The sequence below is a fragment of the Hemicordylus capensis genome, chromosome 2 (assembly GCF_027244095.1).
Source record: "Hemicordylus capensis ecotype Gifberg chromosome 2, rHemCap1.1.pri, whole genome shotgun sequence".
In the NCBI taxonomy this organism is placed as follows: domain Eukaryota; kingdom Metazoa; phylum Chordata; class Lepidosauria; order Squamata; family Cordylidae; genus Hemicordylus; species Hemicordylus capensis.
The window spans coordinates 201,666,924-201,680,191 of NC_069658.1; the positions used below are offsets into that span (position 1 = coordinate 201,666,924).

At 48.8% G+C, this 13,268-nt stretch overlaps 1 protein-coding gene across 7 annotated transcripts; it reads left to right on the plus strand.

The window, feature by feature from the left end:
* Positions 1-561: 561 nt before the first annotated feature.
* NPFF (neuropeptide FF-amide peptide precursor) lies at positions 562-12,279 on the plus strand. Of its 7 annotated transcripts, none has more exons than XM_053296603.1 (4): positions 562-870; positions 7,319-7,446; positions 10,332-10,479; positions 11,971-12,279. In XM_053296603.1, the coding sequence occupies exons 2-4, from the start codon at positions 7,326-7,328 to the stop codon at positions 12,092-12,094; spliced, it is 393 nt and encodes a 130-aa protein (XP_053152578.1). In that variant the 5' UTR covers positions 562-870; positions 7,319-7,325; the 3' UTR covers positions 12,095-12,279. The 7 variants fall into 7 exon arrangements, with proteins under 7 accessions (XP_053152578.1, XP_053152573.1, XP_053152576.1 ...); XM_053296601.1 differs by lacking the exon at positions 562-870 and adding an exon at positions 920-1,305; XM_053296600.1 differs by lacking the exon at positions 562-870 and adding an exon at positions 922-1,305 and having other exon boundaries at positions 7,316-7,446.
* Positions 12,280-13,268: the final 989 nt, after the last annotated feature.

Here is a 13,268-nt window from a genome sequence, read left to right on the forward strand (position 1 = left end):
GTACTGCAAAGGGGGAGAGGAATTATGATTGCCCAGAACTTCCGTCAACCTAAAATGGAGGCCCCTTCCGCATCCCACGTCCCAGTGTCTGGGACTGCGTCCGTTTGGAGATGGTACAGCACACCCAACAACTCCCCACACGACCACTTCCCTTCCTTGTCCCATCACCAATCTGTGTTTTTGTAAATGGGTTTCATTAAGCTGCAAGAGCTCGGCTCTTACGGGAATGCCTTGGGGATCGGGGACTTGTGAAACCGCTTGAGGAGCCAGATGACAGATGGCTGGTCCTGAGGTTCCCAGACCCATCAATCCAAGCTGAATCAAGACGGCGAGGGGAGAGGCCGGAGGTCAGCATCCGCCAAGCCTGGCCTCCATTTCCCCAGTGCCCCCACAAACCGTGATAAACAAGCAATTAGCTGCAGACTCCCAGCAGAGCTTTAAGAGCCATTTCGGTGGATTTATCCTCCCAATAACGGGTAATCGGCCTAGGTAGCGATGGTGGCGTCTCTGTCAGGGACCATCGTGGTCCCTCTCTGCTCATCAGAGGGAAGTGCCGGAGGGCCCCCCCCCCCCCGCCGCCGCCCCAGCAACGTGTGTGCTGCCTTACAAGTGGCTGCCACGGCTGCCATCAATCCCACCCCAGCTCCCCCAGCTCCAGTGTGGAGATATAAAGGCACTGCCAGCAGGAGGGGAGCAGGACAGGGGAGTGGAGAGAAGGCCTCAAACATGGAAGCGGCTCGCCTGTTGCTAGCACTGGCTTTGCTCTCAGGCAGCCTGAGTCCCGGCCAAGGCCTCGAAGAGGAACTGAGTTCCAAGGAGCTCTTAGCTGAGGAGCCCAACCTGTATCCCGAAAGACTCTTGGACTGGATGGTGAGTGGGCTGGGCCCCTGACCCCGGAGTGCACAATGGGGGTGGTTGTGAGGTCGTCGTCGTCGTCTTTATTTCTTTGTTATGTCTGTTTCCTGCCCTTCCTTCAAAGAGCACAGAATGGCATTGATTAACCTCGCAGCAAACGGCAAAAGAGCAGGCATATGGGGGGTGGGCAGCTTCCATCTGCGGGTTATGCCTCTGGCTGAGAGTGGCCCAAGCTGAAGACGGGCCAAACCGCTGCTTGAAGCCAACCTGAGGTTCTTGGACAATTCCAGGAAAGGAGTGAAAAATAAGAACGAGCCTCCATTGACACTGCCTGTTTCTGTCTTTCTCCCCCAGCCGAGGAGGAGAGGGGGGCATCCTTGTAATCGGACTGAGAGGGGCTCCAAGATCAATGGAATTTAGCGCTCAAGGCCTGGTTGAGCAGGAAAGGGGGTGAGCCGTGGGGCTAGTCTGAGGCTTAGTGGGGGTGATGGGGGTTGTACAGGGAGGGGAGGGCAGCTGTTGGGTGGGGGGGGGCAGAAATGGAGCCACCACAGACATTGTGGTAGCGGAGGGCGGGGGCGGGGAAGCAGAGCTAGACCTGAAAGGCAAAAGAGTGTAATACTGTTAGGACCACCTAAAGTCTTGCCAATTAATGAGCAAGCTTTCCAGCTCCCCAGAACCAAATTTGTCCCTTCTCCACTACCACCACCTTTGTTTTGCTAAAGGGGAGGGAACCCTGAGGGAAGGGTTCTGGTGAACTCAAAAACTTGCTCACTGTTTTGTGATATTTTAGTTGGTCCTAGTAAAAGTATTTCTCTCCGTCCAGCTTTTGAATGTTTCTGTTCTAATGGGCCCGTGCAGCTGCCTCCAGTTTGGGAGAGTTTGTGATATGACGTGTATGACGATTTTGGCATACAGACCCTAGTGTTAAGGAACTCTGGACTCACTTCGATTTCAGAGCTGTCACAGAGGAGTGGCTAATGTGAGCTATCAGAGGGATTCCCTGACTCTACTCTGACCTTGGCCACACATTCACTAGGGGGCCTTGGAGCAAACCACTTTCCCCTCAGCTTCGCCCCCTCCATCCGCAAAATGGGGCAGAGGAGGACAAGATTGGCTGTCATACAGGGTTGCTGTTATGCTGCATGAGATAATGGAAGCAAAGTGTTTTGAACACGAGGTGTGCCAGATCTAAATATGAAGAATTAGAAGGAAGCTAGCTAGCTAAGATTCCTGTTCTGTGACGAAACATGGCCCGTGCGTACAGAGCACAGTATTCAGCATCCTGAGAATCTCAGCTTGCTTTCTTTTGTCTTCCTTCTTTTTGTTTGTTTTTCTCCAAGCCCTTTGGGCAGCAAAGAGGCTTGAAAGCAAGGGGCAATGCCTGGTGAGTCTCTGAAGGCAAAGGCATAAGGAGGTCAAGTGGGATTTGCAGCAGTCCGGTGGGCACTTTGGTGCCCTGTTCAGCCCCTTGCCCTCCCCATGAGTAGCAAAAGAAATGTGTGCATAACAGACAATTGCACTTATTTTGTTTTGTCTGCCCTTCCTCTGAGGAGCTCAGGGCAGGCTACATGGGTCTTCTCCTCCCCATTTTAGCCTACCATAACCCTGTGAGGTAGGTTAGGCTGAGAAAGAATGGCCCAGTTCAGGCAATCAATTAACCATTGTGCCTCAAAGATTAACAAGCCCATGCCACTCCCCACTCCTGCTATGCTCATGCAGCCAGAAGTCCCGGTTTGTTTAAACCAAAACTCTACGGATTGTCGAAGCTGGGAACTGTGGTTTCACTCTGGCTTACAAACTAGCTTTGACAGTAGGTTTAGTATATTGTTCCTGGCTTCACCTAAGCCCCAGTTTAAACAAAATGGAATATTAAGGTTGCAGCTCTGCAACAGGGTCAAGTACATGGACTCATGCTGCTGTCACCATCCTAATTCAACTGGATTCACCTAATTCGCTGTCACCATTCCTAATTCAACTGGACTGCCCATGGTCACCCAGTGAGCTTAATAGCCAAGCAGGGATTTGAGCCTGGGTCTCCCCAGGTGTAATAATCTGGCATGCTGACCAGTACATCACACTGGCTCTGTCCACAGTGTGTATCGAGAATTCAGCTTTTCTTTGTATACCGTTCAGGTTACTGTGGCACAATATCCATGCAAGCACAGAGAATAAAGAAGCTGGCTTTATTTTGAGTGGATACGGATTGTCATTTTTCAAGAAGTAATTTACCACCACAGAGAGGCATTTTACTGAACCTGATCAGAAATCCAGAGAAGCAGGGAAATGGTAAAAAAATACCCTCCTGATGACATGAGCAGATGCAACTAACGGCCGCTCCACCAACCACCCCTCCAAGAAGCTGGTGGTCTACTGTGGCAAATTACTGCCCCTTAAATGGTTATCTATCCACCCTTTGAAAAAAGAGGGAAGTATGGAATCAAGGACTCCAACACTCTCCTCCCAAGCGATCCCACTGATAATGGAGAGCCTCACACCTAACCTTATGCATGCAGCCGAATGAGATGGCAGCATCCCACAGGCACCTCTGTTATGAGCTGAAGAGAGGTGATGTCCTCAGGCATCAAGTGTGCCCTGGGGCACCGTGTGCAGGCATGTGACTCGGTCCCCCCAACCCTGTCTCAGGCATCTTCCCACCTGCCTGCTGCTGATCCCTGCAACCTCCCCTCCTCCCTCTCCGCTGTCATGCTGCTCTTTCTGCTGCTTCTTTCTCCTCCGAGTCCTCCTGGGCATGCTCTGCCCACCCCATGCCCTGGGCCAGAGCTCACTCCATGACCATTGGTGACTGCTGGCCCATTTGCTGGCATGTTTCAAGGTATAAGTACCTCTAGCCAGAGTACATGGCCTCAGAATCTGTTTAGATTAGTATCCTACAGACTCTCAAAGCGAGTGGTAGCTTTCACGCCTTCTCTTCCCTGCCTTTCTGCCCATTTCCTGCAAGGAGATCTGCAAGTGCACCGAACACACCACTGGACCAAGGATACTGTAGGTAAACTAACCTCTTGCCTCTCTGAGTCTCCTCAACACCCCCCCCCTTCTTCTCTTTCCTCCCCGCCTTGCAGCACTTTCCACAGCAAGCTTCCCCATTTAAGTCACCTAATGGCGCAGCAGGAAATGACTTGCTAGCAAGCCAGAGGTTGCCAGTTCGAATCCCCACTGGAATGTTTCCCAGAAAATAGGAAACACCTATACTGGGCAGCGGCGATATAGGAAGATGCTGGAAGGCATCACCTCATACTGCACGGGAGGAGGTAATGGTAAACCCCTCCTGTATTCTAACAAAGGCAGGGCTCTGTGGGCGCCAGGAGGTTTTTCACACATGGCTCTATGCCTTGGGGTATCTGAGGAGCGTATCTGCCTTGCAGCAGATTTGGGGCATTTTAATTTGAGGGATTAGATGGACCATTCGCATAGCCATCAGCACCTCCATCAACACCTTCGGAGAAAGCAACCGAAAGAAAGAAATCTTTGGATTGATTTATTTATGTAAAGACTGCTGGAAATAGAGGGATTTTTTTACCCCGGACATAACTCGGGCTAAGCCAGAATTCACAGCCTCCCTTCGGAGAAAAACAAAGCCCTATCAGGGACCAGGACAGACATTCAATACTGAAGCCAAACTGCTCCCTCTAGTCAAGCTAATTCTGCATATTAAGTTAAAATAGCAATGGGAGTGTTTAGCCAGCACTCCAGTGCAGTTCTGGTAACAGGTCTGGTTCCCAGTGCTGTCTCCTCAGCACCATACTTCCTTTCCCCATAGGAAGCTGGGGTGCTGGGAGTGGGGGAAGTGGCAGCGATGGATGAGCCAGCGAGGGAGCCAGCAGTTGCTGCAGCTCAGGTCAGGTAGTGGCAGCGCCCCTGGGTAACAGAGCAGGTGAAGCTGGATACGGCCTGCTTTGAAACCCAAATAGCAGCATTGGCCAGCAACAGTGGTAGTAGGTGCAGAGTGGACCCTGGGAGGCCAAGCTGGGAAGGAAAAGTGGACTCTGGCCCAGGGGGCAGGGCTGTGAGGCAGTGGGGTGAGGAGGCACTTCACAGCTCTCCTCAAGCAGACAAAGGCTTTGAACCACCACTGGATTGTACCACTTCAGACGATAAGTGGGAGATTCTATTTCTGAATGCTCTTCTACAGAAAAACTCCGTGGGCCTTTCTCAGACAGCAGGTTCTACCATGGGATTAAGAGGGGTGAAACGCTGTTAGTTACAGGGCATATAGTGGAATTTTTTAACCCTGCACGTAATTTGGGCTAAGCTCCAATACGCAATGAAAAACCTGAATTGTGTGTGGAGTGCTCCCCGATAGCTTGCAGGGACTTGGGTATAAATCTGGACAATATGTGAATGCACACCTGCCCCCTTCCAAAGTAAAATCGCTGTCTGGCAGGGCTCCTGGAAGTAGAGAGCTAACACATTGAAGAGAGGGATTAGAGCAGGGTTTCTTAACCTTGGGCCCCCAGATGTTGATGGACTACAATTAACATAATCCCCAGTCATGTCCATTGTGGCTGTGGATTATGGGAGTTGTAGTCCATCAACATCTGGGGGCCCAAGGTTAAGAAACCCTGGATTAGAGCATAGCCCTCACCCTACTTTGGTAGTTGATGATGATTGATAATAATTAAATAGAAAAATACTAAAGTATGTTTTCTTTTACAACAGATGCATAAGACTTCAAACATTTGTACACTGACATGTATTCATTCATTGTAACAGCTATTGGTATTGCTCATCATCTTATCCTTATTTTTCCCTTATAAAGACCTGAATTATTAAAGAAGATTCTGTTGATAACACTGATTCCAACACCTATAACTTAATTCCAACAAAGGATGAACTCATTCGCTTCTGTCATTGTCCCTCTGCTGTCTCTAAATCTAACCAAATATTTCAGTTTGACTATATGTAAGAAAGTCCAGGCTTTCTCCAACCAATCTTTCATTTTAGGGCTCTGAATTAGATATTATTGACATAAGCCCCTGGTGGCGCAGTGGTAAAACTGCCGCCCTGTAACCAGAAGGTTACAAGTTCAATCCTGACCAGGGGCTCAAGGTTGACTCAGCCTTCCATCCCTCCGAGGTCGGTAAAATGAGTACCCAGAATGTTGGGGGCAATATGCTAAATCATTGTAAACTGCTTAGAGAGCTCCGGCTTACATTATATAAATGTAAGTGCTATTGCTATAAAGGCACATTCAAAAGTTGTATCCTGCAGTCTGAAGTAGTTCTAAGCCACCTCATTCTACAGCATAGGACAGACCACCTTCTAGCCTCTCTTGTTGTTTTGTGCCGAAATTCACTAACTACTGTACAAAAATTAACAAGTAACTCCTACTCCTACTAATTAATAGGCTCCTTTAAATATGGCTTTTAATATGATGACTCATGCCTATGACCCTAGGAAATTTTGAGCGGAGAATTTGGTTTGTATCTAACTGGTGGCATATGGATTACGAAGGGCCGTTGTATGTACGTTGAATGGCCACCACTGTGAAACAAAATGGTAGATCAGCAAAAAGAAGTCCATTGGGGCTCCCTAGGCCTCCTTCCCATGGGCTATGAATTTGGCTTGTATCTGACTCTCAGCACATGGATTACAAAGGGGTGGTGCCTGTTCTTTAAGTAGCCATCTTAAAACAGGATGGAGTATACGGGGTCTCCTAGGACACCCTCCCGTGTTGTGAATTTGGACTTTAAATGCAAAAGTTATTAGAGGGGAACACAAAGACACTGTGGTCTCATAAGCTTTGGGGTGGGGGAGGGGAGGCTAAAACAAAAAACAAAAACCCTGGGAGACAACAGAAGAAAGAGAAGGAAAAGGGGGAAATGTATGTGACTTGGTAGCATTTCATGTACATGCACTTTGGCTGGCTTACAGTGTAGTATGGGGGCGGGGGGACAATGAACAAGACATAAGCAGAACAAATTGAGCCTACTTTCTGCTTTGTTCTTTTTTTTTAGCATGGTGGCTCTCACCCAGGACCCATGCCCCGCCCCCCACCATGTGCTGTGTATTTGGTCTGTATCCATCAGCACATGGGTCAGAAGGGGGTGTTGTAGTAAGTGCTGTACATAAATCTAAAAATGGAAACATGCCATCCCCAAAGGCTTACAGTCTAGAGCCAAAACACATTTGGAAGGACTGGGAAGTTATTTTTAAAAAGGAAAGCCTTAGGCAAATACCGCCTCCATTTTTTCTTCTTTATAATCTCAATACGTTCTAGAAGTTGTACTGTATGAGGGTGGATCTCTCCAGACTGGAACTCCTGCATACAGTCCCTGGCATGTTGTTCATGGAAAATCAGTGCTGAAGCGAAGCCCTGGTGCTCCTATCGACTGCTGCCACCTCCTGCACCTCTTTGCTCTTGTAGCAAGCTCCCCTCCTGTGCTGGGCTCCAGCGGCATGCATCCGTTCGCGCCTGACTTTCTCGTTACCCCTACAGCAGCAAGAAAATGAAGAACACCTTGTCCAGAGCCCACCTGAGGACCATTCACTGGGTGTCCTATTCCGCTCCCTGCTCCATGCTATGCAGAGACCTGGCCGTAGCCCATCCTTCCTGTTCCAGCCCCAAAGGTAAGGCGTGTGGGGACTGTGACATGACTGCGTATAGCACTTAAAGGCTTAAAGGGAGAACATGTTAGGAGGTGGAGTTGCATAAAGGCAGGGCTGCCTTGCCTTCCCTGGCTGGGAGGCTTCTTCAGTATGGCTGCTTCTAAAATGGCGGCTGCTGGTCTTTCTTTGCAAATGCTACAGGGATCCCTGGGGCCAGGTGGCAAGATGTACTTGGGCTCTTCCCAGATATCCTGCTAACTGGGCAAAGAGGCACCTTTTACCGTGGTGATTCTCTTTTATTTAGCAGGGGGAGAGTAACTGGCCCTCTCCACCCCCAGCACAGTACCTCCAGTGACGGCTGCTGGTGCCTATCTTGTGTTTCTTTTTAGATTGTGAGCCCTTTGGGGACAGGGATCCATCTTATTTATTATTTCTCTATGTAGTGAGCCATTTTTGGAAGGGTGGTGGGAAATTGAATGAATGAATGAATGAATGAATGAATGAATATGTGTGCTGAAGTCCCAAAAAAACCCAAGGAGGTTTTTTTGCTCTAGGCTGGACTGTGGTCTCAGTGTTTAATTTCTAAAGATTCTACAGTCTCAAAGCCACAGCATGTAATCTGAAAAAACATTGCCCTCTGATCCCAGACATGTAGGGAGATATTTGAGTGTGAGAGTAAAAGGCACTTTGCATGTTCTCAAATGCACACCATTCTTTTTTTAACGTCAACTCTTCCATCTCCGACCCTGAAAACACTTTTTTTCCTAGGCGAAGGGCAAAATTGTTTGCTGCAGTTCTGCAGGAGCTTTAGAAAAGCAGAGGATGTAGTGCTGAGTCCAAGATTTGACTTAAAGATGTCCCCCACCACCACCCCAGCCTACACAGTTGCAAAGACTGAATTAAAAAGTATACAGCAACGCCTTATCCTCAGAAGTACAAGGGATTATTCTGAACAAGAGATCCATTGGTTGGGACGGGGCTTCAATGCCCTTCATAATCCTTGCTTGTGCTGACTGTGCATGTTTATGCAGGCCACAGAAGCCAGCATTTCGTCACACAGAACTTGCACAACACAGAGTAGATACAGCCCTGGTGGGGTTTATGCAGCAAGTGTGTAAACTCTAGTGCAGTGAGTTTCGGGGCTGCTTTGGCAAAGAAATCTTCAATGAGAGAGCCATTTCTGACTCTTAATCTCTGCACAGTGATGTGCTTTCCTCACCACTGGGAGACGGAGCCCTCTCTGAAGAGTTCTGTGGGGAAAGTGAGAGAAGTGGTTACACTTTCCATCACTCCATACAGGCCTTCCAAGATGGTGCAGGGGCTCAGCGGGCTCCGTTTCCCTTAAAGAGCCCCATCCCTGGCAAAGCCCAGCGGGTGGGAATGGTTGCCTCTGAATGGCTCCAGGGGGAACTGTGCAGTGTAGGGATGTGCATGATACACATTTTGTGTTCCGTTCCAAGCTTGGAATGGAACACAAAATGTGCAGAATGTTCCGTTGGAACAACCAGTCGGGCCGGTTGTTCCAATGGAACCATCTCAGAACACTTGAAATGTTCCGAGCTGTTGTGAGTGCCATTTTGGGATCCAACATAGCGCTCATCTGGCCTCTGTGCATGCACAGCGGCCATTTGTGTGGTGGTGTTGAGTCCAAAATGGTGCTTAGAACAGTCAGAACGTTCCAACTCAGGACAGAGTTGCTCCATTCCAAGCTCAGAACACTCGAAATGGCCCGTTTGGAGTTGAAGCATTCTGCATATCCCTAGTGCAGTATATTCAGCATTGGCTGAAGCTTCCCACAGGCCCAATAAACAATTAGTGAGGGGGCCACACTTAGGGTTGATGGGGGCTGCCACTGGCCCCGGGGCCTTATAGTGAAGAACTCTGCTCTAGTGTTTTCAGTGGTAAGTCTTGGACAGCAACAGGTTTTCCTCCAGAGCCCAGCTGAGGAATGGTGGGTTGATCCTTCAGCTCTCATCCCCTTCAAGCAGAGAGCCCTGGCGGGTGCGGGGCCTGGGGCAAATCAGCCAGTGTGGGACCCCCTTCCAGTTAATTCTAATGGGGGTTAAAAGAGTGGGGCCCAGGGCGGTCGCCCTGCTTGCCATGCCCTAAGGATAGACCTGCCTTCAAGTCGCCAGTCTATGAGTTCTGTTGCCACACAGAGTTTGGCATATCTCTGTGGTTGGGAGCTGTGGACAGGGGCCTGGCTGGTATCTCCAGAGAAGTCAGGAAGCCAGGTCTGGCCTAGTGGCCTCCTGGTTTTGTCCCCTACTCCCTGTAAAGTCGGCAATGGAGATGCAAGCACAAAACTTCCAAGCCTTCATGGATCTGGAGAAGCATTTGAAACCTGCAGATGAGAAGGTGATCTTCTTTCTCTGTCTCTCCACCTATCAGCACACACACTCTGTCCTTTAAAAAAAAAAACAACCCAAATTTCGTCTCACCCTAACTGCTGCCTTCACTGGTTTCAGAAGGCAGCAGGTAAATGGAGAGACAGTCTTGAGAAGACACAAATATACACATAGCATATTTATTTGCATCACTACTTTTGAGCATTGTATTTGTTAGGGCTTGGCGCACAGCTTAGGTGGTGATTGTGTATATATTTTATAAGAATCCCAAATCTCGGTCATATCTGCATGTTGCCAGTTAAATATAGATGTGATCCAAAATCTGGGCCAATGATGACAGAATTATACACGCTGTTACCAGGCTCCTGGGGACTCCTATCAAAGCTCAAGGAGAACAGACTATTTTTCTTTCAGAGCCTATTTGTTTTAATTGCCGCTCATTTTCATTGCAAACATGAATCACACAAATAGGGCTTTTTCATTTTTATTCCCATTTGTTTTAACCCTAGGGACAACATGTATCTGTTTTATCTAGACAGAACATTTGTATGTCCCTAGAACGCAACCGCCATGGCACCAGGATTGTGGCCGAAGACATTGCCACATCCTGGAGAAACTGCAGCTTTCTTTTGCATCCTCCTCCTTCAGCTGACACCCGCTGCCCTCACCACCATCCTTTTGTTTCCTCCATGCAAATGACTTCTAGGTAGGAGCTTTACAGTAATTGTTGATGGGGTAATCCAGGAATTGAGGAGAAAACCAAGCTTGGACTCTGCCCCTTAGAGCAGGGGTGCACATTAGGTAGCTCAGAAGCTCCTGGTAGCTCTCAGGATTATTTGAAGTAGCTCTTTAGGCAACTTTTCTGCCAGTCTGATTGGCTGGTTGAGTGAGGGCATGGCCATGCCTTTTTAATTTCTCTCTCTCTCTCTGAGTGATCATCGTTGCTGTTTAGGGTTACCATATTCTGGCTTTCCAAATCCAGGTGCCTAATTTGCATATTATGTAAATTGGCTTGAAAATAATTTTTTAGCAGAATTGTGACTGCACATTTTGCTCCGTACCTCTGCTTCTACAAGGGCTAGAGCTTAGCTTTTTTTTTTTTTTTTTTGTAATGAAAGCTGAAATTTGGGCAAATCTGGTTGGGCTAAGCAATCTGGGCGAGATGTTTAAAATCCAGGTGAAAGCCAGAATTCTGGCCAGGAGGTGGCAGCTCTATTGCTGTGATGCTACTTTCTCTCCAGTTTCTTCTCCCATGAAGCAGCCTCTTTTGCTCCTCTCCTGTCCTGCAGCAACATTCTCCAGAAATTCATGGGTTTTAATGTTAAAATCCCATATTGGGTCGATGTACATTTTGTACAAGCTGCCATTTTGTGAAGGGCTCCATTTCCTCAAACCACCATTTTGTGTCTGATTCCACCTCCCCAAGAATTTTGTGCTGGTAGCAACAAAAGCCCTGGCGGGGGGGGGGAGGGACACAAAAGTAGCTCCTAAAAGCTATAAGGATCCCCACCCCTGCCTTGGGAGTTCTACTTGTGGCTATCTTGTGGCCTCCTGCCTTTCTTGACACGACAAGAGGAGTCTGTTTTCCAACTTTGGCAGGGGTTTGAGTATCAGAGTCAACCAGAGTTTGTAAGGAAGAGGTGGGGGCGGCGAGGGAGAGACAGAGGGCAACATCCAGACAAGTTAGTTATGACTAAGCACCACTGAAATCAATGAGACAAGTTATTCACGGATCCCGTTAATTTCCATGGCACTTAGTCATGACTAATGTAGTCGAAGTGCTGCCCACTATGACTTTGCTTACCAGAAGCTGGAGACAAGCAATAGCGGGTAGCCATCATTACCTCTGCTTATGAACTCCCAGAGGCATCTTGCTGGCTACTGACTGAAACAGAAGGCTGCACTTTCGATGAACCTGGGTCTGATCCAGCAAGGCCATCCTTCAGTTTTCCCTGGGAGGTGGAGGAGGAGGAGCAAGTGCCCAGGTACATACCTCCATTCTTCGTCCTTTCCATCAGTCTGGCAGGAGCAGTATGAAAAACAGGATCTGGCAGGGATGGAAATGTGGTGAGACCCCTGAGACTGGCTGAGGCAGGGAGGTGCAGAGAGGAGACCTGGGAGTGCTAGATTTCTAAGGGCCAAAGCCTCTTTCCAGAGACCTGACCTCGTGTGCTGCCTTCTGTCTGTTTCTTTATAGGTTTGGCCGGGATGCCAGGGGCAGTTCCAGCAGTGGTGGGCGAATCAACTCACGGGCTTGGGATTCCCTAGCCCCTCGGTTTCTGAGCATGGCGGCTCCACAGCGCTTTGGCAAGAAAAAATGAAGCTGGGAAGAGCAACACAAACACCCACCCACCAAGAACTATTGCCAGTTGGATCTCCTATGGCACTGGGTCAAGCCTCTCCTTTCCCTTCCGTGTCTTGCCACTGCAGTTACCTGGGTGACCGGCTCTCCTGTTCTGGGTCTGTGCTTTGCTAGTTAACAATAAAAATATATATATTGTTGTTACATCTTGGAAGATACCACAGCCCCTTCTGTCATGTAGACCAGGGATTCTCAACGTTAGGTCCCCAGATGTTTTTGGACTTCAACTCCCATAATCCCAAACCAAAGGCCACTGGGCCTGGGGATTGTGGGAGCTGAAGTCCAATAACATCTGGGGACCCAACGTTGAGAGTCCCTGATGTAGACCAGCTAAAGGATTCTCCCCCTTTTCACAGCATTCGAGGGGTCATAGCTCAATGGTCGAGCACAGGCTTTGCAAGTGAAAAATCCCACATATGGTCCTCAGCAGTTCTCCGTTAGCAGGGAAGGGCAAGACCTTTGGCTGAGATGTTAGAGAGCTGTGATCATTCAGTGTAGACTAGGGATTCTCAACGTTGGGTCCCCAGGTGTTATTGGACTTCAACTCCCACAATCCCCAACCAAAGGCCACTGGGGCTGGGGATTATGGGAGTTGAAGTGCAATCACATCTAGAGACCCAACGTTGAGAATCCCTGGTGTAGAATATGTTGGATTAGAAAGACCAATGTTCTAAGTGAGGGCAGTTCTGTATGGTGGAACCAAGATACTGGCCAATATTTGGCACAGCAAAATGACTGCACTGAAGACCCAGCAGGGCTGCTGCACACCATGAAAGGCAGCCTCTGTGGGACAGGGCAGCTGTGGAACAACTTATCAATGGAAGTAAAGGTAAAGTGTGCCGTTGAGTTGGCGTCGACCCCTGGCACTGTCTTTGGTAGAGTAGAGGAGGGGTTTACCATTGCCTCCTCCTGCGAAGTGTGAGATGATGCCTTTCAGCATCTTCCTATATCGCTGCTGCCCGATATAGGTGTTTCCCATAGTCTGGGAAACATACCAGAGGGGATATGAACCAGCAACCTCTGGCTTGGTAGTCAAGCCATTTCCCTGCTGCGCCATTAGGTGGCTTCTATCAATGGATGTGGTGCTATGCAAATGTGTGGAAGTTGTTTTAAGTTGTTCTGCAGCTGTCCTG

What these genes read in the sequence shown, in the direction of transcription:
- NPFF (XM_053296600.1), top strand. Translation starts at nt 1,265, where the DNA reads ATGGAATTTAGCGCTCAAGGCCTGGTTGAGCAGGAAAGGGG. An exon ending in TTCCTGTTCCAGCCCCAAAG is followed by an intron (nt 7,447 to 10,331) that starts GTAAGGCGTGTG and finishes GTATGTCCCTAG; the next exon opens with AACGCAACCGCCATGGCACC. An exon ending in TCCATGCAAATGACTTCTAG is followed by an intron (nt 10,480 to 11,970) that starts GTAGGAGCTTTA and finishes GTTTCTTTATAG; the next exon opens with GTTTGGCCGGGATGCCAGGG.